This window comes from Chelonoidis abingdonii, chromosome 5 (assembly GCF_003597395.2).
Source record: "Chelonoidis abingdonii isolate Lonesome George chromosome 5, CheloAbing_2.0, whole genome shotgun sequence".
NCBI classification, from domain to species: domain Eukaryota; kingdom Metazoa; phylum Chordata; order Testudines; family Testudinidae; genus Chelonoidis; species Chelonoidis abingdonii.
In genome coordinates this window covers 141,583,007-141,607,882 of record NC_133773.1, presented here as the reverse complement: position 1 = coordinate 141,607,882, position 24,876 = coordinate 141,583,007, and the positions used below count along the sequence as shown (strand labels likewise).

At 45.7% G+C, this 24,876-nt stretch overlaps 1 protein-coding gene across 1 annotated transcript in view; it reads left to right on the top strand.

Annotated features, from left to right (window-relative positions):
* Positions 1–19,693, top strand: part of ALMS1 (ALMS1 centrosome and basal body associated protein) — a 146,616-nt gene extending 126,923 nt beyond the window's left edge. Inside the window, exon 19 of the mRNA XM_075066677.1 lies at positions 19,178–19,693. Within this exon, the coding sequence (XP_074922778.1) occupies positions 19,178–19,222 (45 nt within the window). The 3' untranslated portion in view covers positions 19,223–19,693. The remainder of the gene's footprint in view (positions 1–19,177) is intronic.
* The last annotated feature ends 5,183 nt before the right edge of the window (positions 19,694–24,876 follow it).

Sequence of the window (24,876 nt, the reverse complement as noted above, 5' to 3'; positions counted from 1 at the left end):
TAGAAAGGAAAAATCAAATGTCTGGCTACAACATGAGAAATAACTGACTAGACCGTAGTACTTCAGAAAAGGATCTGGGGGTTATAGTGGATCACAAATTGAATATGAATTAACAGTGTGATGCAGTTGCAAAAAAGATGGATATATTAACAGGAATTTGTATGTAAGACACAGGAGTTAATTGTTTTGTACTACTCAGCACTGGAGCAAGTTCCAGCTCTGGGCACCACATTTTAGGAAAGTTGTGGATAAATTGGAGAGAGTTCAGAGGAGAGCAACAAAAACGGTAAAAGGTTTAGAAAACCTGACATATGAGGAAGGATTTTTTAAAAAATAGAGCATGTTTAGTCTAGAGAAGACTGAGGCGGGGACCTGATAAGTCTTCAGATATTTTAAGGACAGTTGTAAAGAGGATGGCGATCAGTTGTTCATGTAATCAGCTTAGTTTGCAGCAAGGGAGATTTAGGTCAGATATTAAGAAAAACTTTCTAAGGATAGTTAAATACTGGAATAGGTTACCAAGGGAGGTTGCGGAACTCCGTCATTGGAGGTTTTTAAGAACGAGTTAAACAAACATCTGTTAGGGCTGATCTAGGTTTACTTGGTCCTGCCTCAGCATCAGGGGGGATGGACTAGATGACTTCTCAAGGTCCCTTCCTAGCCTTACATTTCTATGATTCTATTATATTTATATATTTTCTACAGTATGCATCTCTGTGTGTGGATGCTTCACAAAATATATATAACATTTAAACTAGTCTGCTGTGATCCAACTTAGCCACACTTCAACAGACCAACTTTTGCTCTGCTCTGTTTTCTACCCCAATGTGCACACTCAGTACATAAAAACGAAAAATAAAGTCTGTTAAAAAGGGAGGAAAAATGATCCCAAATAAATAAATATGACTAGAAAGGCCTTGCCTCAATCCCTGAAGACAGAACAGAGAGATTCTGGTGGGCATACTGAAAATGTTCCAGTGATAATGTCTTTGAATTCTGGTGTTTAGCCCTGGTGTATATTATAAACACAAGAGCTTTCAGAATTCACAGTGGGATTTGCAAAGCATGTTTGACAAGTTTAATAAGGAATCACTGTCCTTGTTATAGCTTTGGTTGTAGGATTTGGGAGGACTTTGAAAAAATGACTTCTTAACCCTCTGGAGACTGGACAGTAGATTCTTAAGTGTTCATTTAGCTAACAGGTTGGCTAACGTTAATGTACTAAAGATTAATACTCAGAATTCCTTATGCAGTTAAGTTGTGACTTAGAGGCAGCTATAGTAAAAGATAGAATCACAGAATATCAGGGTTGGAAGGGACCTCAGGAGGTCATCTAGTCTAACCCCCTGCTCAAAGCAGGACCACTCCCCAACTAAATCAGCCCAGCTGGGGATTTTTCAAGCTTGACCTTAAAAACCTCTAAGGAAGGAAATTCCACCACCTCCCTAGGTAACCCATTCCAGTATTTCACCACCCTTCTAGTGAAAAAGGGTTTCTAATATCCAACTTAAACCTCCCCCACTGCAGTTTGAGACCATTACTCCTTGTTCTGTCATCTGGTACCATTGAGAACAGTCTAGATCTATCCTCTTTGGAATCCCCTTTCAGGTAGTTGAAAGCAGCTATCAAATCCCCCCCTCATTCTTCTCTTCTGCAGACTAAACAATCCCAGTTCCCTCAGGCTTTCATAAGTCATGTGCTGCAGCCCCCTAATCATTTTTGTTGCCCTCCGCTGGACTCTTTCCAATTCTTCCAAATCCTTCTTGTAGTGTAGGACCCAAAACTAGACACAGTACTCCAGATGTGGCCTCACCATTGTCGAATAGAGGGGAATGATCATGTCCCTCGATCTGCTGGCAATACCCCTACTTATACAGCCCAAAATGCCATTAGCCTTCTTGGCAACAAGGGCACACTATCAGCTCACATCCAGCTTCTTGTCCACTGTAATCCCTGGGTCCTTTTCTACAGAACTGCTGCCTAACCATTCGGTTCCTAGTCTGTCGCAGTGCATGGGATTCTTCTGTCCTAAGTGCAGGACTTTGCACTTGTCCTTGTTGAACCTCATCAGATTTCTTTTGGGCCAATCCTCTAATTTGTCTAGGTCCTTCTGTATCTGGCCCTACCCTCCAGTGTATCTACCACTCCTCCCAGTTTAGTGTCATTTGCAAACTTGCTGAGAGTGCAGTCCACACCATCCTCCAGATCATTAATGAAGATATTGAACAAAACCGGCCCCAGAACCCCTGGGGCACTCCGCTTGATACTGGCTGCCAACCAGACAAAGAGCCATTGATCACTACCCATTGAGCCTGATGATCTAGCCAGCTTTCTATCCACCTTATAGTCCATTCATCCAGCCCATACTTCTTAAACTTGCTGGCAAGAATACTGTGGGAGACCATATCAAAATCTTGTCTAGAAGCAATGAATAATTACATCTCATCTGCTTCTCCCCTTCATCCATGACTCAATTTCTCTTTAGGGATATGGTGGGTCAGTGCATTGACTGCTCCGTTGTGTTGTAATTGGCATGTGTGATCTGTTCCCTGATCACTTCCCTCTCCTTACTAAAGTGCTTCAGATGGGTACTTGCCTCTTGACCATTTCCATGGTGACTGGGGTGAGTGACTGATCTGACCTGTAGTTCCCCTGGTATTCTCTTCTCCTCTTTTTTAAAGCTATGGGTACTGACATTAGCCCTCTGTTTCCTCATTCATTCCGGATATTCTGCTCCCATATCGCGATGATGTTTTCTAAAGTATAATGGCCATATGGCTCTTGCCATCACATTGTCCAATCCTTTAGGCACTCCTTCGGATTGCAGCGCATCCTGGCTCCCTGATCTTGTGCTAGTCCAGTTTTGTATAATAGCCCTTGAACACTTTTTCTTCCACAGTAGGGCTGTGTCACCTCACTTCCCCTGTTGATTGCTGTCCTCCAGTAATTCTAGCTAGTCTTGAGAGCGACTTGTTTTGAAATCAGTAGCGCAAAAAAAACATTGTGTACATTAGCTTTTCCCCACTATCCTCTGTCACTAAGTTGCCTCCTCATCAGGTAAGGGACCCACATTCTTCCTTGACCACCTTCTTGTGCTTAACTATACCTGAAGAAACTCCTTCTTGTTACTCTGCTTAACATCTCTTGCTAGCTTATACTCTAAGTGTGATTTGGGCCCTCACTGATTTACTGCTCAATGCCCTGAGCAAATATTATTTATACTGGCCATCCCTGGCCATTTGTCTAATCTCCACTTCTTTTAGCTTCTTTTTGCTCGTTAAGATAGCACAGGTTCACTGTATAATTACCAAACTGGTCACATCTGACTATTTACTATTTCTTTCTACCTCCCTTTTTGGGTGGTGGATGGGGGGTTCGTTGCAACCACATATAGAGATTCTTTAATAAATGTCCAACTCTGCTGAGCTTCTTTCCAATCGTCTTATGTTTTCCTAGTGGTGTATCTGACCATCTCAGGTTCCCCTGAGGGAATCAAAAGTCTGACTTTCTGAATGTCCTAGGTCACATACTCGCTGAGCTCCCTCTTATCCTGTGTGTCAGATCCTGATACTCGTATTCTCATGTAGATGCTATCCTCAGGTTCTATACACTTGTCCTTCCCTACCTAATTATTCCTGTTTGCGTACCAGCAGGTCTAAGTAGAATCTCTTGCCCTCTAGTGGTTCTTCCCATCTTGCATCAGCGTAAAGTGTCCCCTTACACGCCTCCAAAGCTTCCTGATGTCTGGTGCGCACTGTCTGTTATTGCCTCTCCCAGCAGATTTAGGGTGATTGACGTCTCCCATGTCGAACCAGGCTGCGATTTTCTAGTTAATTTCTGTTAGTGCTCAGATAGAAGCCTCGTCTCTCCTCATTCTTAGAGCTCAACTCCTACCATGTATTCATCACCTCTTGTTGCTCACTACTTCTAGAACTTTAATATCGGGACTCCCTAAGGCTTTCTTGTGTGTTCATTACCAGAGCTCTGATGAGTCGCTATATCTGCTCTTCTTACATACTTAGGTGCAACTCCCCTACCTTTTCTGCTTGCCTGTCCTCCTGAACTCTGTTTATATCCATTGATTTTAGTACTCCTCATGTGAGTTATCCCACCAAGTCTCTGTTGTTCAGTGGGACAGTGAGTGTTTTCTGGGTCATACTATCTATGTGATATTATAACAATGGTGATTGCTAATTATTCATATTAATTGTACTTGTTGACAAAGTTTCCTCCTTCTAACTCTTGGTGGGGTTCTGCCGTGCTTTATTGGCGGATTCGTTCACTCTCAGTGATTCTTCCCTCTTGTGCTGAACCTCACAGTCTGGTGTCTAGCTCTCCTTGTGTTCTGGATTCAGGAGTTGGGAGGTTTGGGGGGAACCGGGCCTGCCCCTCTACTTCCGGTTCTCCAGCCCAGGCCCTGTGGTATCGCTATGCTCTTAGTATATAGTGCCGTCCTTGTATTACAGCTTGTCATGTGACAGCATACAACGCCCTGGGACTATACTTGTCCCATGCCTCCTCAATCACTTGTCTTTATTCCTCACAACAGGATCTCCTCCTTGTGTCTGATAACACTGTCCCTCCTCAGCCTCGTCCTAAGTCAGTACACTCTTCAGCTCCTCTTCCTGCTCCCAGCTCTCTCACACAACGCTCCTTCTCCTCTGTGCTCCCTGCTCTGTACTGGAGTGGATTCTCCTTTATAATCCCAGTGTGCCTCTGATTAGCGCTGCCTTTGATGTCTAGGTTTCTAATTTAAATGTAGCTTCTTTCTACTGCTGTTCTATGAAGAAGATCTTTAATTGTGGTGCTCTCAGTATGTTCTGATATTAACCTGGAGCAACTACCATTTGGTTACCAGGGTACTAGGGATTTGTTTAGCCTGGGGCTAACATACCTGTTTCTCAGTACTTTACTGTAGCCATCTGGCCTTGCCCCATCACAACTGTGACATGATTTAAAAATATATTTATATCACAGAAGTGCTCCATAAATTCTCTTAATAAACGTATCTCTGAAACTGACAATTATCACTTTTATGTCAGTGTTCTAGACATCCATATATTTAGTTCTTACATTGTAACTTAATAAAAAATAGAAATTGCTGCTTGTGACCTTCAATTGATGTCACAACACTGAAGTCCCAGACTTTCTTATCAAAACTAGCTCAGCTTCTCACCTCCACCCCCTACCCTATAAATCAGTCTTCAGAGAATGCTAGATTCAGGGAATAATCCATCGTATAATAGAGACAAAAGTGGGTGAGGTAATAGCTTTCACTGGACCAACTTCTGTTGGTGAGAGAGAGAAGCTTTGGGGTATGGCTACACTGGCACTTTATAGCACTGCAACTTTCGCGCTTGGGTGTGAAAAAACACCCCCCTGAGCGCTGCAAGATATAGCGCTGTAAAGCCTCAGTGTAATCAGTGCCGCAGCGCTGGGAGCACAGCTCCCAGCGCTGCAAGCTACACCTGTAGAGGATGTGGTTTACGTGCAGCGATGGGAGAGCTTTCTCCCAGCGCTGGCGCTCCGACCACACTCACACTTCAAAGCGCTGCCGCGGCAGCGCTTTGAAATTTAAATTGTAGCCATACCCTTAGAGTTTATACACAGCTCTTCCTCAGGTCTGGGAAACGTACGCAGTGTCACAGCCATACAAGGTGGAACAGATTGTTTAGCATAAGTAGTTAACACACATTTCAAGGGACCATTCAAGGTGAAGTGGCTTGTTAACACCTCTCCAATCATGGGCGGGCGGGGAGTTGAGGGGATGTTTAGTGGATTATAGATTGTTGTAATAAATGATAAATCCAGTGTCTCTGTTCAGTCCATGATTTTTAGAGTCTACCAAAGTTATGAATTTAACGTCCCAGGCTTGTCTTTTGAAGGTTTTGTACTGGTTTCCTTTGAGGATGAGGACAGAGAGATCAGATATAGAATGATACGGTCTCCCACAGTATTCTTGCCAGCAAGTTAAAGAAGTATGGGCTGGATGAATGGACTATAAGGTGGATAGAAAGCTGGCTAAATCATCGGGCTCAACAGGTAGATCAATGGCTCCATATCTAGTTGGCAGCTGGTATCAAACAGAGTGCCCCAAGGGTCAGTCCTGAGGCTGGTTTTGTTCAATATCTTCATTAATGATCTGGAGGATGATGTGGATTTCACCCTCAGCAAGTTTGCAGATGACACTAAACTGGGAGGAGTGGCAGATATGCTGGAGGGTAGAGATAGGATACAGAGAGACCTAGACAAATTAGAGGATTGGGCCAAAAGAAATCTGATGAGGTTCAACAAGGACAAGTGCAAACTCCTGCACTTAGGACAGAAGAATCCCATGCACTGCTACAGACTAGGGACTGAGTGGCTAGGTAGCAGTTCTGCAGAATAGGACTTAGTGGTTACAGTGGACGAGAAGCTGGATATGAGTCAACAATGTACCCTTGTTGCCAAGAAGGCTAACAGCATTTTGGACTGTATAAGTAAGAGCATTGCCAGCAGATCGAGGGACATGATTATTCCCCTCTATTTGACATTGGTGAGGCCTCATCTGGAGTACTGTATCCAGTTTTGGGCCTCCCACTACAAGAAGGATGTGGAAAAATTGGAAAAAGTCCAGCGGAGGACAACAAAAATGATTGGGGGGCTGGAGCACGTGACTTATGAGGAAAGGCTGAGGGAACTGGGATTATTTAGTCTGCAGAAGAGAAGAATGAGGGGGGATTTGATGGCTGCTTTCAACTACCTGAAAGGTTTCCGCAGAGGATGGATCTAGACTGTTCTCAGTGGTACCAGATGATAGAACGAGGAGTAATGGTCTCAAGTTGCAGTGGGGGAGGTTTAGGTTGGATATTAGGAAAACCTTTATCACTGGGAGGGTGATGAAACACTGGAATGGGTTCCCTAGGGAGGTGGTGGAATCTCCTTCCTTAGAGGTTTTTAAGGTGAGGCTTGACAAAGCCCTGGCTGGGATGATTTAGTTGGGGATTGTCCTGCTTTGAGCAGAGGGTTGGACTAGATGACCTCCTGAGGTCCCTTCGAACCCTGATATTCTATGATTTCTCTGTGAAAAGTGTTCACCCACAGGGGATATGGAATTTCTTTTCTCATTTTTCTGTGAGAGTTCATTTGAGAATGCAGTGAATGGTTTTACCCACTTAGTTGTTTTTTGGGGCATTTAGTGCACTTGATGAAGTATACCACATGTTGATAGGCATATGTAGGACCCATTGATCTTGAAAGATGAGTTCTGGAGGGTGTTGAACATCATAGCAGGGGAGGTATGTTTTGCATCTGTTGTTCTAGCAGGGTCAGGTGCCACTTTGAGTTGAAGTGTCCCTGGTCTGTGAGGAGCTTGCTTCTGATGATAATGTTGGGGAGTTGTCTGAAGGCCAGAAGAGTGGGTCCAGGAAAGATTTCTTTCAGGATGTGGTCCCATTCACTGACCAACACTGTTACAACAACACTACATACACTGTATATTAAACAGTCCCTTCGGGTATACACTGAAATTGCAAACTGGGCTCATGTCTCCATACTGCAATGTTCCAAGTTTTGGTGTAATGGCCCATTGCATGCTGGGGCATCATACCGAAGCAGGAGCTGGTCAGCCACAACCAAAATTGTCTAAAAATAAGGTTATGGTTAAGGTTTGTTTATTTGTTTAAATGTGGTACCATTCTGAATGCCCTCTTAAACAACTTCCATCCATCAGAAAGGTTAAGTTACTGGAATTTGGTACTATCCTTTTTGCTGGGCACCTTCAGAATGTTTTACCAGTCTGAAAGGTGCTTCATAAAGAATATTTTGGATATGTTTGATTTTCTGTCTTAGGACAGTAAGTACTGAACCATAATAATGATCCAGTTTTATACTACTACAACAAGGTTCTGTATATAAATCTTATTTTTATTAATGTCTTAAATGTACACCCTGTTGTGCAAATGTTAAATGGCCAAGAGCTTACACTCTTAAGGGCTAAAGTCAGCACAGAACAGAATGACACAATTCAAAGAGAGAGGGGTGTGATTTTTATTAATGGTCATATCCACTGCTGGATGTAAAGTACAGTTAAGTCTTACAACGTTAATGAACACTTTCTGGAGTTGGGATTGAAGTAATACAGTTAGCAGGAGACATGAGAGAGAGAGAGAGATGGTGCAAAGCAGGACGTTTCAGACTTGCACATGTCCTTGGTTCAGAGGAAGAGTGATATACTGTATTTATTGCAATGAATCTTTATTTTCTTCTGTGGCCGCAGAGAATAACTGCAGACTGAATTATTTAGCTGCTGCTGTTAACATGCTATTGATGTCAGTTCATAATGTAAAGGGGTTCTGACTGTACGTAAAGAAACTAATTCCATGGAGTTGCTCTGGGGATGGCATAAACCACTAGGATTGCAAAACTCAGGTGATTTTTCATGTCCTCCTAATATGAAAGATGGATTAACTACTTTAATTTTTGTATATGTGCATAAATTATATATCATGTATGTTGTAACCATGTTGGTCCTAGGATATGAGAGAGAGGAAAGGTAAATGAGGTAATAGCTTTTCTTCTTCAAGAGATGTCCCTGTGGGTGCTCCACTCCAGGTGTTGGTGCATCCCTGCACCTTCGCTCTGAGATTTTGACAGCAGTACTCGTACCAGTCGCGCACATGCAGAGCCTGTCTCATGCGCCGAGTGTGCCTTAATAGTACACGTACCCGACTGGTCTCCTCAGTTCTTCTCTACCATCCCCGGCCTGAGACGGAGCTCAGCAGACTCATTAGAGAATTTCTTCTGTCCTTTTTTCAGCTCTTTTCCCTCTTAGTTTAGCTTATGGTAATAGTTAGATGCCCTTTTCCCTTTCTCTTCTCTTTAAAACAAAACAAAAAACAAAAATACCCCAAAACACTTTTTTGTTTCTGTCAGCGCAGCTGCTTGTGACATGCCTGGTTCTCCAGGTTTTAAGTGCTGCACTAACTGTAATGATGCCATCCCTCTTTCAGATGGCCACTTTAAATATATTAAATGTTCAGGGGAGTCCCATATCCCCCCAAAATGTGCCCACTGTAGCAATTTGAAATCCAGGCATGCAAAGACAAGGAGCTGCAGTTAAAACTACTCCTGCTGTAAAAATCTCTCAGACCAGCCTCAGACCCAGGCTCTGACTCTGCTGTACACTGCAGCTCCCCTGCTTCAAAGAGACAAAAGAAAACTTCAAAAAAAATCAGTCTCTCTCACTCGCAAAGGGTATTCGCAGGGACAAGACTTTGCAGGGTACTGCTTCCCTTCCGGTGCTCCCCTGGCTGAGTACCTTTGATGCACCAGGCTCCTCCGGCTGCGGTGGTCGCGCTAACCTCCAGTGTCAAGGCTTCAGGCTTTCAGTTGCTTGCCTCTCGTATGGCACAGTTTGGCACTGCAGTGGAAGTGGTGCGGATGCATTCTAGCCTGCCTGACCCCCTGCAGGCTCCTCTCACTCTCCCAGCACGATCAGCCTTTGAGCTGGCCGACAGTGACAGAACGCTCAGGACACCGGTGCGGAAGAATCCCTCCTCACAACAAATTCCTCTTGCGCAGCCATCCCCTCACAGAGGCACTGCGGCACCACAATTTGCACAGTCAAGGATCTGCTGATGTCATGTATCTTATGGTCACGGCTACTTAACACGTACTTCTCTCCAGACACTCAGGCAAGATCCACACAGCTTTTCTTCAGTGATGAGGAATCTGGGCTGCAGGGAGAATTTTCACCTTATTAGATCCCCCGTCCACAGACTCCAGTCAAGAGAGATCATAGGAAAGCTACCTTGTCCTACTCCGAGGGTCCTGCCCCATGGTGCATGAACCCCTGGATGGCACCACCCATGCGGTTCCCACCACAGTGGCAATGTTGGACTCCATGGGCTCCTTATACTTGGGACCACACTTGTTATACCACTGGAGTGAGGCATGAGACCTGCTTGGTATCACCAGCTGACAACCCTGCCACTGACTCCAGACACCAGGCAGCCCTGTCTCAACTGCAAGAGCAAGCATGGCCTACCTTTAATACGGTAGAACCAGTTGTTCCACCTGATGAAGCATTGCTTCCTCCTCCCCTGACATCTTCGAACGACTTCTCAAAATTTCAAGACCTCTTTAAAAGAGTTGCCAGTGAGTTATGAATTAACCTAGAGGAAGTTCCTGAACAGCAGCCTGAGCTAACCGACATCCTGCAGCCCTCTTCTTCTTCTAGAATTGCATTACCCATCAACGCAGCTCTTTTAGACCCAGCCAAGGCCATTTGGCAAACCCCGGTTGCAAGCTTGCCTACCTGTAACCAAGCGGACCGGAAGTACTTTATTCCTTCTAAGGGCTCGGAATTCCTTTTTAATCACCCAGCGCCAAACTCGCTGATGATAGACGCAGTTAACTAAAAGAACAAACACCAGTTTCCCCACTCTACCCCTTCCGACAAGAACAGTAAGTGATTAGATCTGCTCAGAAGTAAGGTATACGCTTCAGCCATGTTGCAATTTTGCATTGCGAATTATACAGCTGTTCTTGCAAAATATGACCACAAAAATTACAATAAATTCATGGACTTCATTGATCACATTCCAGAAGAAAAGAAACAACAATTTACAGCCGTAGTTTCTGAAGGACAAATCATCGCCCGCGCTGCTCTTCAAGCTGCCCTTGATGTGGCCAATACATCATAGAATATCAGGGTTGGAAGGGACCTCAGGAGGTATCTAGTTCTACCCCTGCTCAAAGCAGGACCAATTCCCAGACAGATTTTTGCCCCAGATCCCTAAATGGCCCCCTTAAGGATTGAATTCACAACCCTGAGTTGAGCAGGCCAATGCTCAAACCACTATAGCTATCCCTCCCCCCTGTGGCACGGTCCACTGCGACAGCAGTTGTGATGCGCCAAGGGTCACGGCTCTCATCCTCTTCCTTTCCCCAGGAGGTCCAGAGTCCCACTGAGGATCTCGCCTTCGACAGTGACAAACTATTCGCCTCCACTACGAATGACATACTCCACTCCATGAAGGACTCCAGGATAACTCTCTGGTCTCTAGGAATTCAAACCCCTATGACCAGAAGACGACAATATAGATACTAGCCTTACCAGCGACCACGCTCCGCCACATACACCCAGCAATTCCATAGATCTCACGAGCAACAACAGCAATGCCAGAGGCCTAGATACCAGGGCCGCCATCCCAACTCCTTGGCAGCGTCTCAACCCCCTCTGACCAATAAGCAAATTTGAAGTCTTGGTTAATGGTATAGAAAACAATATTTCCACTTCAGTGCTTACACCATCTGCCCCTGTTTTTGGTCACTGCCTACACCCATTCTCCCATCAATGGTGAAATATTACCACCGAGAAGTGGGCTTTAGAGGTTGTCACAGTTGGCTATTCTGTCCCTTTCCTCTCCCCGCCTCCCACCCACCCCTCCTCCCTGTACCTCTTCAGGAACCCCTCTCACGAGCAGCTGGTCCTCCAAGAAGTACATCTCCTCCAACTGCGGTCAGTGTAAATCATCCCCGAACAACACAGAGGGAAAGGTTTCTATTCCCATTACTTCTTAACAGAAAAGAAAATTGGGGGATGGCGACCAATCCTTGACCTCAGGCGGCTAAACAAATTTATCAAAAAGCAGAAGTTCAAAATGGTTACCCTCACCACCATAATCCCAGCGCTGGAACAGGGCGATTGGTTTTCAGCCCTCAACCTACAGGACTCCTATTTTCATATGACTGTTCACCCAGCCCACAGATGTTTTCTTCGTTTTACCCTCGGTTCAACACATTTTCAATACAGAGTGTTGCCCTTTGGCCTGTCTACTGCCTCCCGAGTTTTCTCCAAACTCCTAGCCATGGTTACTGCCCACCTCAGAAAACGGGGTTATAATATTTCCTTAACTCGACGATTGGCTCCTCAAAGCCTCAACGCTCGACAAAGCGCTTCGATCCATGCAGCTTACCATCACTTGCTTCCTTTCCCTTGGCCTACAATTATACAAAAACAATTCCACCTTATCTCCTACCCAGCGACTGGAGTTCATAAGTGTGCACCTTGATTCCCGAACAGGAATAGCCTCTTTCCTGCTCAATCATTTCAACACCATAAAACTCCTGGTTACAAAACTTCGCAACAGTCTCCAGATCACTGCATGAGACTGCCTGCAACTATTAGACCTCATGGCCTCGTGTACTTTCATGGTAAAAAATCCATGCCTATTCATGAGGTGCTTCCAAGCTTGGTTGGCCACAGTTTACAGACCAAACGTACATGTTCTAAACAAGCCTCTATCCATACCCTTCAGAGTCAAATACTCCCTCCAATGGTGGACAGATCCCTCCAACCTCTGCTCAGTAGTCCCTTTTCTCCAGGACTCTCCATCATTCATAAGGACTACCAATGCATCCCTCATGGGATGGGAAGCACATATGTCCCACGATACAGCCCATGGTCTTCCACTGAAGCCTCCCTACACATAAACGTCCTAGAACTGCTAGCCATATGTAATGTCTGCTGTCACTTCCTCCCATTCATTCGGAACCAACGTGTTTGGATAATGACAGACAACACTGCATGCATGTTGTACGTCAACAGGCAGGGAGGGACTTGATCTCACTTGCCTTGCACAGATGCCATGAAGCTCTGGAATTGGTGCCTCACAAACAACATCTAGATATCAGCAGCCTATCTTCCCGGGGCTCTGAATACCACCGGAGATGAACTAAGCAGACATTTTCCCTGGGATCATGAACGGGAGATAAACGACATGATCGTATGCAATATATTCTGTCTTTGGGGCTATCCAACCCTGGACCTCTTCGCGACTGTGAAGAACAAGAACTGTCCCGAATTTTGCTCCAGACTGGGATTGGGCAAACATTCATTAGGAGATGTGTTCCTGATTTCATGGGCTCAACACTTAATGTATGCTTTTCCCCCAATACCAGTTCTCCACAGACAAAGATATGAACAGATTGTGCCATGCTAATTTTGATTGCCTCGTCCTGGTCCAGACAACCATGGTATCTGTTCCTCACCAGAATGTCAATTTGTCCACCAATTTCATTGCCTCTCACTCTGAACCTCCTATTGCAGCAACACGGCCGATTTCTTCACCCCAACCTATCCATGGTTCTCACAAAGCGAACTAGCATGTTCTGAACAGGTTCAAAGAGTACTCTTATATAGAAGAACTCAGTTTACTCGCACCACATATCTCCAAAAGTGGAAACAGTTCATACATTGGTGCTCAAACAACCAAATTCTTCCCACTTCCGCACTTCTTCTGCCATACTTGATTACCTACTACACCTAAAGCAATCCGGCTTTTCTTTCAGCTCCATCAAAGTCCAGTTAGCTGCTATTACAACCTTTCACAACAAGATCGATTGTACTTCTGTTTTTGCTCATCCAATCACCAAGCGCTTTCTTAAAGGGCTCCAATCCCTATACCCAGACATTAAACCTCCTGCCCCTCCATGGGACCTTCACTTAGTGTTAACCTGTTCAACGCAACAACTTTTCGAGCCCCTAGTCACTTGCTCCCTCTTACACCTCTCTATGGGTATGTCTACACTGTTAAATTAGGTTGATTTTATAGAAGTCGATTTTTTACAGTCTATTACATATGTCCACACTAAATGCATTAAGTCGGCGGAGTGCATCCTCACTACCGCGGCTAGTATCGACTTACAGAGCGGTGCATTGTGGGCAGCTATCCCACAGTTCTCACAGTCTCCACTGCCCATTGGAATACTGGGTTAAGCTCCCAATGCCTGATGGGGCAAAAACTTTGCTGTGGGTGGTTTTGGGTACATGTTGTCAGCCCCTTCGCCCCCGCCCTTCCATGCAAGCAATGGCAGACAATTGTTTCACAATTTTTTTCCAGGGTCCCGTCCGCCAGACCTGCTCAGCCTGCTGCCTGCCTGGATGATCGGAACCCCAGACTGGCAGCGGGCTGAGCGGCTCCATCTGCCAGCTTCTGCCAGCTGGGGGTCCCGCTCAGCTGGCAGATCTCAGTGAGGTCAATCAGGGATGCCTGGACAGATATGGCTATCCTCCTCTTAGAGCACTGAATGGGAGTGACTCCAGGTCATTCTCTTCTTTAAATTTCATCTCATGGAGATTCAGTCCTGCCTGGAATATCATGTGAGCTGGAGGCTTCTGCCTCAGGCTGCTTTCCCAGCATTACTGCGCAGTCACACCTACCCCAGCTTGCCCTTTGCTCCCATGGCCCATGAAACTTGAGCAGTAGTAAGGAGCAGTTCAACTTGTGGAATGACAAATCCAGAACAAAGGATTGCACTCTGTGGGCCACATTAAGATTATTTCAGAGTCCTAGATAGCATTTAGTCCCTATAAAAGGCTTCATGAAAATTTTCCTCTGCCCGTAACAAAAATGTTAACTTATCAGAGCAGCTGAAAGGGTAAGGAACCCGGGACTATAACTTAAAGAGAGCTTCCATATTATTTAACTCATAATTGGTATAATTCACAGTAAAATTTCACAGGGCGGTCTGTTCTAAGACTAAAAATGCAGGAGGGGATTCAGAAAAAGCAACAATGACCTGTTTCCGCCGGTTTCGAACCGGAGACGTTTCGCATTTTAGGTGAACGTGATAACCGCTACACTACTGGGCTTCTCTTTTTTTGCCACAGACTTTGCCGAATGCACAGGAATGTTTTCTCTAGCTACAGAAGCTACCTAATGCAATGTCTATATCTATGGCCTTTCTGCTCACAAAGCATCATGCCCCCGCCCAAGGCTGACACAGCATGGAGTGCATGTGACACAGCAACCTGGCTCAGGCAGGATTGCTCGCGAGGCATGAAACTTTTCTGTTAAGCAAACACAGCAGTTCTTTCCTGGCCTCTGCCACTGAATGCCTCCATGCATTACGCTGTGCCCTGTCAGTGCGGAAGGACTGCATGAGCTCGGAAAACATGTCATCATGAGTGCGTTTTTTTCTGCCTTCTAATCTGCGATAACCTCAGGGATGGAGATGATGGGGGAGTGTAGAAACATTCTAGGGGGACTGCATGGTCACCTGTGCTGCTGAATGCTGCTGAGTTCGCCACACTGCCCAGACAGGAAATGAAATTCAAAAGTTCCTGGGGCTTTTCCTGTGTACCAGGCTAATGCATCTGAGTTCAAAGCGCTGTCCAGAGCGGTCACAATGGAGCACTCTGGGATAGCTCCTGGAGGCCAGTACCGTCGAATTGCATCCACACTACCCCAAATTTGACCTAGTGATGTCAATTTCAGCGCTAATCCCCTCATCAGGGAGGAGTACAGAAATCGATTTTAAGAGCCCTTTAAGTCAACAAAAATGGTTTTGTCATGTGTACGGGTGCGTGGTTAAATCGATCTAACGCTGCTAAATTCGACCTAAACTCGTAGTGTAGACCAGGGCTATGAAAACAACATTCTTATTTGCAATCACCTCCGCCAGATGGGCAGGAGAAATAGCAGCTTTCATGGCGGACCCATCCGACACTATATTTTTTAAGGACATGGTTACCCTCTGACTGGTCCTGCTAGTGAAGGCAGGGGGCTGGACTTGATGACCTTTCAGGGAACCTTCCAGTTCTATGAGATAGGTATATCTCCATATATTTATTTTTATTTTTTATTTAATAGGATGAAATTTAATAGTGAAAAGTGCAACATCATTCATTTAGGGATTAATAACAAGAACTATTGTTATAAGCTGGGGAGGCATCAGTTAGAAGTAACAGAGGAAAAGAAGGACCTCGGAGTATTGGTTGATCACAGGATGGCTATGAGCTGCCAATGTGATATGGCCGAGAAAAAAGCTAATGCGGTCTTGGGATGCATCAGGCAAGGTATTTCCAGTAGAGATAAGGAGGTATTAGTACCGTTAATATAATCAAGCACTGTGTGGAGACCTTCATCTGAAATACTGTTTGTTGCAGTTCTGGTTCTCCAGTTAAGCAAGGATGATTCAACTGAAAAGGTTCAGAGAAGATCTAAGGATGATCGAGGAAATGGAAACCCTGTATATGAAGGAGATCCAAAGCTTGCTTGTTTAGCCTAACCAAAAGAAGGCTGAGGGGAGATGATTGCTTCTCTAAATAATACAGAGGAATAATACCAGGAGGAGAGGAATTATTTAAACTCTATACCAATATTGTATCAGCAAGAACAAAGGATATAAAAAAACAAATGAAAGCTATCAGGAAGTTAGCTTGAAATTGACGAAGGTGTATCCATTAGAGGAGTGAGCATTGGAAAGCTCCCAAGGGGAGTCATGGGGGACAACGAAATCTGGCTTCAAGACTAGCTTTATAGTTTATAGAGGTGAATGGCTATAATAGATTAGCCTAATTTGTCATTATTCATCTTGAACTAGCGGTACAATAGTGCCGTGGCTTGGATGGGATGTTAGGGTGGAGATTTTAGAGATCTTGAGTTATGTTACAGAAGATCGTTTCCTAGGTGTCTGGACTGGTGAGTCTGCCCACATGCCTCAGGGTTTAGCCGATGCCATTTGGGGTCGGGAAGGAATGTTTTCCTCCGGGCAGATGGCAGAAGCCTGGGAGGTTTTTTCGCTCTCTTCGAGCCATTGGCACTGGTCCTGCTGAATAGGTTCTCTGCACCTTGAAGTCTTTAAACCATGATCTGAGGACTTCAATGGCTCAGACCCAGGTCTGATACAGGAGTGGGTGGGTGAGATTCTGTGGCCTGCATTGTGCAGGAGGTCAGACTAGATGATCATAATGGTCCTTTCTGACCTTAAAGTCTATGATTCTATGATACACACCAAATTTCTTCCAAAGGTACATTTGTCATTCCACATTAACAAACCTATACATTTACCAACCAACCTTTCCTAAACCGCATGCAAACACCTTTGAATCCACAGTGCATACATTGGATGTACGCAGGGCTTTGTCCTTTTATTTGGATGGAACCAGACCCTTTAGGAACTCTTCCAGACTCTTGTCTCCATTGCAGAACAATCCAAGGGGACACCTATTTCCACCCAGAGACTTTCCAGCTGGATCTCTGCTTATATCCGCCTGTGCTATCAGTTCCTCCAGCCTGCATCAGGACTGACTCCATTAGATCTGTAGCTACCCCTGTGGCTTTTCTACACAGAATTCCTCTGGCTGACATCTGTGAAGCGGCCCCTTGGACTTCTGAACACACATTTGTTAAGCATTATGCCCTTACTCAAGGCCCTCTCACTGATACACGTTTGGGCAGAGTTGTACTGTCTACCACTTTTTTTCCTGATCCAAAGTCCCTACCTCCTTGAGATACACTGCTTTTAAGTCACCTGGAGTGGAGCACCCACAGGGGCATCTCTCGAAGAAGAGAAAGTTACCTTTGCAGTAACTGACCTTCAAGATGAGTGTCCCTCTGGGTGCTCCACTACCCACCCTCCTCCCCTCTACTTCGGAGTTGGGGTAGCCTCCGTTGTAGAGAAGGAGCTAAGGAGACCAGTCGGGCATGTGTACTATTAAGGCACAGTCAGTGTGTGGGACAGGCTCTGTGCGTGCTGTCAAAATCTCCGAGCAAAGGCGCAGGGACACACCAACACCTGGAGTGGAGCACTCACAGGGACACTCATCTCAAAGAACGTCAGTTACTGCACAGGTGAGCAACCTCCTCTTACTGGACAAATGTTCTGGGACCTTCCCAGCTACTACAACACTTCAAACACTGATGGAAGATATTGAATTTTGCCATTTAAAATGGAAACTTCCCCTATGAAGAAGGAAGCCAGACTGTATAGCCTGTGGCTGAGCAGGAATTTCCCTGCATTGCAGTTCTGAGCTGCTGTAGACTCTGTCAGAGCTGGGTTGTGGGTGCAATAACTGAGAGCAGGGAGCGTATCTGCTGTGTTCTCAATTATGACTCCCTTCTTGGCCCAGAAAGCCTGGAGGAGGAAGCTGTCTGATTTGAATGCAGACGGGACACGTGCCAGACCTGCTGGGTCAGTAGGTTGGAACAAAGAGCATTGCGTATGTGGTGGGAGACTGGAACTGGAGGCTGGCACAGGGAGAAAGGAGAAAATAGAAGTTTGGCTAGGTCAGACTAGGAGTGGCTGAGCAACAAGACTGGAACTGGGGGAGAATTCCAGGTTGACTAACTCTAATTGGACCCTCTTGTGTGTATGCATTATGATACAATCTTCAATTACATGATCACTTACTGTTTTTTTCCACGGGCCCCTGTCTCATTCAGGACACAGGATGGATGTTGCTCTGCTGATGAATCAGAGTTGGGTAGCATAGGAAAAAAATCCCACACGTGTTGGATAAATTAATTTGATTACATATTTTCCCTTTTAAAGATCTGAGCGTCCATGCATGCATTAAAAATCAGAAACAATGAGCCAGTTTTTGAGATTAGATGTCACTTTAAGGGTAGGGAGGGAAGGGAGGGAGGCTGTAGGTAAGATATTGGCCACTAGGTGTCATTACACCAACTGGAAAGGAAGAACGTTGTTTCCAGAGGCATATAGGCAAATAATAAACTTCTCAGAGCTGTTATTCCCACTTGCTGCTTTAGCGAATCTGTTAATCTGATTTTTTACCTTGTTGCCTCCTACCAGTGACTTTTAAACAGTTTTTTTTTTAATTTTTAAGGGAGAGGTCATTAAAGTTCTTTTCATTCATCTTTGGGACCAGAGATCAGTTCAGTCTGGGGCAACGTTTTGAGTCCATAGTAGTCAGAGATCATCAGATAGATAGACTTTTAACTCTGCCAGCTTTCGACAAAACTGCCAATTAGAAAACAGCAAGGCATAACCTCTGGCAACTAAAACAGTGGAGTAACAACTGTTGCTTTCATCACCCAGTAAGTCCATTATATCAGTCAAAACAGGTTTGTGAGTTCATAATTGAAATATCAACCATTATTTGGAAAATTATAGTTACACATTATTCCTTCATTTGCTTGTGTAATAACAACAAGAACTTGTCCCTCTCTGGTTTTCTGCTTGTGCCATTCCACCAGCAGGAAGTGTGTCATTCTTGTCTGCCTATACCTCTAAGGGGGAAAGCACAGTTGGTGTAAGATATATGTTAAGGGATTTATCAGTATTTACTTATTGGTGACAGTGTTTTGAACAGTTAAATGCTAGGTAGTAGCATTGTTAGAGAAATAATACTAATTAATCTGTCATTTATCTTCATATTTCCCCACAGAAAATCACCAATCACATCTTAGGGAGAAAAGTACCTTGGAACTGATCGGAAAAACAGTCTTCTGTTTCAGTAAGGTGTATTGCATGTAGTGAGTTTCCAGCATCTTTCCTATGTACATCAATTTATGATGTGAGAATAGAATACACAGTAAATATTCCAATGTGCAGAGTATGTTTGGTGTAATTCAATAATGTCGTATTCCCTTCACATACTGAAAGTCTGGATGTATTTATAATTAAGGATCAATGATTTTATGTGGATGGTAGATTTTTACATTTTTTTAAAAATAAATGACTGGTTTCAGTAGCATTTTTATGCCCTTCCCAGATTAATTTAGTTTTGTAGTATTTATAAATTCTTAAGAATCCATGATCTCATGTGGACAGCAGATTTTAAATATTTATTTTTAATAACTATTTTAACAATGATTTTTTAAATTTTTATTTCATAGTTCACTGTTTGTAATTATTTTGTACTGCTGAAAAAATTAAACAGCTTCAGATTGATTTGCAGTAACTCACTTTACCGTAGTCATTTTTCTACAGTTTTGGTATGTGTGGCATCCACAAAAGTGAGTTATTTAAACAGCCATGAAAGGTTTCTATTGGATAGGATAAGCCTGCAGACTAACTGATACCATCTTTAAGGTGGGACAATTTTAGCACTGTAATAGCTTCCTACTCAGATTAGAACCTTAGCATTCATAAACTGAGAAGCTAGCATGAAACCTCTAAGCTCAATTACCAGCTTGGATCTGATCGCGCTGCCACCATCCAAAATTTCCAGGGTTTTGGCCCCCTTCTGGTCTCCCCAAACCTTCTCTGGAGAGACCCCCAAGACTCAGAGACTCTGAGTTCCTCATAACAAAGGAAAGTAACCTCCTCCCCTTGCCTCCTCTTATATCTCATCCCCAGCTTCCCTCCCTGGGTTATCCTGGGCAATACTGTACTTAAACTCCTTGAATGCAAAACATAGTGGGCAATTTACCTTCCCCCCTCTTTCCTCCCCTGAGGCTATGCATTCAAACTAGTCAGCTAACACAAAGAGATTTTCCCCCCCTTCGTTCCTTAGCCTTAACCAGAGAAAAACCCCAACAGGTTTAAAAGAAAGCTTATATAAAAAAAGAAAGAAAAAGACATAAACATGTAAACTCTGCATTCAAGATGACAAATACAGGCTTTGCTTATAAGAAAATATGATAAACAGTCTGATTCAAAAGACATCCAATTTGAAACATTCCAGCAAGCTACACACAGTAATACAAAATACAATATACCCTATTGTTTTTCCTTTGTACTCACACTTGGGAACAGAAGGGTAGAAAGAAGCTTGAGGTAGAAAAAGAAGATCTTCTCTCATAGCTGAGAGAAAAATAAACGAGAGAGAGCAAACAAAACACACCCAGAAGTTGCCTCCCTCACTTTGAAAAATCCGGTTTCCTGATTGGTCCTCTGGTCAGGTGTTTGGTTCCCTTTGTTAACCCTTTACAGGTAAAAGAAACATTAACCCTTAGCTATCTGTTTATGACAAGCACTCTATGGAGTGGATTAGATTTGTGCCTTCCATTAATAATGACTGTACCATTACACAATCCTGTTGTAATCACCAGTAGAGGCTGATGGAAAATGTATTTTTCCATTTTGTTGGGAATTCACTGTTTCCATTCCCAAAGTGTTCTCCCATTCCCAAACTATATCCATAGAGAATAATAGTTTTAAATTTTTTGGCACTCAAACCCTGAAGGCCTAAAATGCCTCAACTCAAAAAAGTCAAGGTTCCAGTTACACATAAATGCTAACCAGTGTTGTCAGACGTCACCTGTGTAGTGCTCTGCTCTGTTGATAAAAGTCGACTGTGTGCATGTGTGCTGTCCCAGCTCTGCGCAGATAGCTGGCACAGCAGATTTTGAGTGAACCACCCAATGACCACAAACTCTGATAAGGTATGATGGCACCCGGCCAGGTTTATTGCCAAATGAATCACAATCTTTGGCTCCCCAGATCAGATATCTGCAGTTTTGCTAGTATATATGTGCTCCCTGACAATGGACCGGCTCAGTCAGCGGCAGGATTTACCACTGCCCCCTAGTCCAGACAAAGACATCCACTCAGGGATGCATTTTTATACACAGGTACAAACAAGTTACACATCACTCCTGATACATTGAGTACAACCCGTCTACGTGTTAGGGTGCTACCCCTCTCCTGGTACATGTTGGTTCGAACAAACAAGTCTATCCATCATGTTGTCCTTTTGACTGTGTCTTTAGGATGGGTCAGCCTGTTCCTTATCTCTGTGAAATGTGTTTGTACCAGAATGTTCTGGTGCCATCCTGGCACATATTCATCCTACTACTACTTGATACCTTTTAGCAGCCTTCTTCTTGCCAACTTCTGTGAGCAGGTCCTGCTTCTGGCTCACAGCTTAACTTTGCTTTATGTTAGCAAAGTCTTGACCGTTACTTTAGCTCAGGCCTTAGGCCTCTGATACAAGGGTTTATGTTTCAGGACCTCATCTTACCACATTCAGCATGAAAAAAAATCCCTGTCCCCACCACCTCAACAATGTTGAATTTTCATTAACGAGCACAAATTATACACATCAATTGTGGAGATGATTTCTTAGACACATGCCCTTTGAAGAGAATGCCCTGCCCTCCCATCCACGAGGGAGTCCATTCTCAAGTGTCATAAGAGCAGGTAAGACAGCAAACTGTCCCCATGGTACACTGGACTTGTGTTACAGGAAGATGATAAAGAAGTGTAATCTAGTAAGTGTTCAGTGGACAGAAAATTGTTGATACAAAATTTTCAACCCAGTTCTGGTTGAACTGATCTTTCTTTCTGTTTCTAATCCACCTTCCGTTAGCTAGATGCCCTCTCCAGGATGTTTGGTTATACACATAACTGATGTCCCAGTGATAGAAGACAAATTGTATGAGTGAGAAGAGAATCAGGGCCTGTGAATCTGAATTAGACTGTAAGTCCTTGGGACAGGGCCTGTCTCCTCTACAGTGTTGAGCGTGATATCCTCACTCCATGGTAATGCTATTATATTCTGTGGAGTTCATCTAGCAGTTTTAAGGTTGTTGGTAGGAGTCAGTCTCTTATGATGAATGGACAGTCTTAGGAGGGAATCTTTTGGGAGTATTTTTGCTGTAAAGCCATCTCACTAAATAATTTATTGAGAACTGTCAAAGAGGAAGGGGAGTGGTGCCTCCTGCATCTCAGATTCTAGGAAAACCCTAGATTCTTCTTCGAGTGCTTGCTCATATTCATTCCAAGTAGGTGTGCGCGCGCTGCGTGCACGTTCGTCGGAAGAATTTTCCGCCTAAAGCAAACACTCGGCGGTCGGCAGGCGCCCCCTGGCTGGCGCCTTTGCGCACCGTATATATGCCCCTGCCGACCCCGGCCGCTCCTCAGTTCCTTCTTACCGCCCGTCGTCGGTCGTGGAACGTGGAGTGCGGCTTAGATGACCTCCATATCCCTAGCGTTTCACCCGTTCTACATAGTTCTTAGTTAGTATAGTGTTGTTGGTAGTTGTTAATAGTTAATTAGTTATAAGATATAGTTGTTAAACGTAGTTGTTATATAGTTAGTGGGCTGGAGTGTATACTCCTCCTCGCCCGCTCCGGGACCCAGGCTCATGCCTGGCTCTCCCGGCTTCAAGCAGTGCTCGGCCTGTCGTCCGGCCGAGCCAACTGGAGACCCCCACGATCGTGCCTCAAGTGCTGGGGGAATCCCATCTGACGGAGAAGTGCCGGCATCTGCAAGTCCTTCAAACCGCGGACAAAAAAGGAGCGGGACTCCGTTTTAAAGCAGCTCCTTATGGAAGGCCGCCCGATCTCCGGCAGTTCCGGCACCGACCGCACGGCACCGAAACCACCGTCTTCGGCACGGGGACGTGCGGTACCGCCACAGCACCGCGCACCATAAGTCCTCGTCTGAGCAGCCAGCCGGCAGCGCTCGCTTTTCACTCGGCCGAAGAAGCGAAGGCTCCTGCGGTCGCGCCTCCGGAACCGCAGTCGAGCCAGGAAAGCCGTGCCGGCACGCACACTATCTGCCCCGGCACCGGTGCTTCCCGTACCGTCGACTCCGGCCCGGCAAGGGCGTCGGTCCGGTGCTTGATAGCTCCCCGGCACGTGCCGTGTCAACTCACGATCCCGACTACGCCGGAAACCTCCGACGCGCGGGACCTGATAGCGCTTCACTGAGCCTTCCTGCCTCAGCCCCAGGCACCGCCGGTGCGCGGCGTTCCCTCTCTACGGGAGCCAAGCAATGCTCCAACTCCATCTCTGGAGCACAGGATAGGCAGCCAGGTCCCGATTGAGATCCCTCGGCACCGATCCCGCTCACGCCATCGTTCGCCATCTCGACGCCGCTCCGCAGTCCGGGCACCGACTCCTACTCTCGGCGCCGGTCCCGTACTCGCCGCACCGTCCAAGGTCACCGATCATACAGACCGACGCTCAGCACGTCGACTACTGGCTCTCGGCACCGCTTCCGACGAAGTCCATCATACCGTCGCGGCACCAATCCCGGTGACCTCACCGCACCGCGTGGCGTAGGTCCGTCGCCGATCTCGGCACCGGGTTCGACTCTCGCACCGTTCCCGCACGACCGTCACTCGGCACCAGTCCTACGGGTTGTCTGCCCGCCTTGGCCCCCTTTTTTTCCAGACACCCTTCCGGCTCTGCGACCAGACATAGCGATGCTCTATGGGTGATGTGGGCCAAAGAGCCGGACAGCCCCAGCAGTGTGCCTCTGGCGCTTTGGCGTACCATCAACCCAAGGCGATCCTTTCCGCCGGCGAGATCTGCTTGGTGCAGCTCGAGTGCCAGAGGCAACCATCAAGGTTCTCCTCCGGCAACCGATGTTCCGAGTCACAGGACCCCAGAGGCACCCTCGAACCGAAGCCAATCCTCTGGATCACAACCTGCAGGCGGAGGCCCCCGGTCCCCGGTCTTTTCCTTCCTCCCCTCCCCAGATGAGGCCAGTGGCGTCGCACTTCGGACCTCCTGGCCCGCCCCCTATTACTCGCAGCTATCAAGATTTGCTCCGCAGAGTGGCTTTGAGCATTAACCTACAAGCAGTAGGGTGCCGGAAGTTGAGGTCCTGTAGTGGACATTCTTCATCCGATGCACACGAGGGTCGCCTTGCCCTTCATCGAAAACTATTCAGGCCAAAGCGGAGTCTATTTGGCAGGCCCCATCGATCCTCCGATAGCCAGAGGCATGGAAGAAGTACATGGTTACCCTCACAAGGGTACGACTACCTGTACACCCATCTCCTCCATGCTCTCTGGTCGTCCAATCCTGAATATGAGGGAGCGTTCATGGCCAACCAGCCCCCGCCCCAAAATCGCGTGAGCTCAACGTATGGACTGTGGCCGTAAGAATTTACTCCGCTGGGGGTCTCCAGTTACGTTGTGGCAAACCACAAGCGCTGCTAGGCAGGGTATGATTTTAATACCTGCAGCCATGGAAGTTTAAACTGAACTGGTCCCCGGTAAGACTTCCCGCCTGAGTTCAAAAGTCCTCGGTGGAAGGAGGGCAAGAGATCTCAAGGAACCAGCCTACAGGCTGCGTCAGACGCCGCAGACTCGCAGCTAGACATCGCGGTCGGGCGTGACCATGAGCGGATTGCTGTTGCAAGGTCGGCCTTACTCCGACTGCAGCATACCATACAAGAACCTCCTTT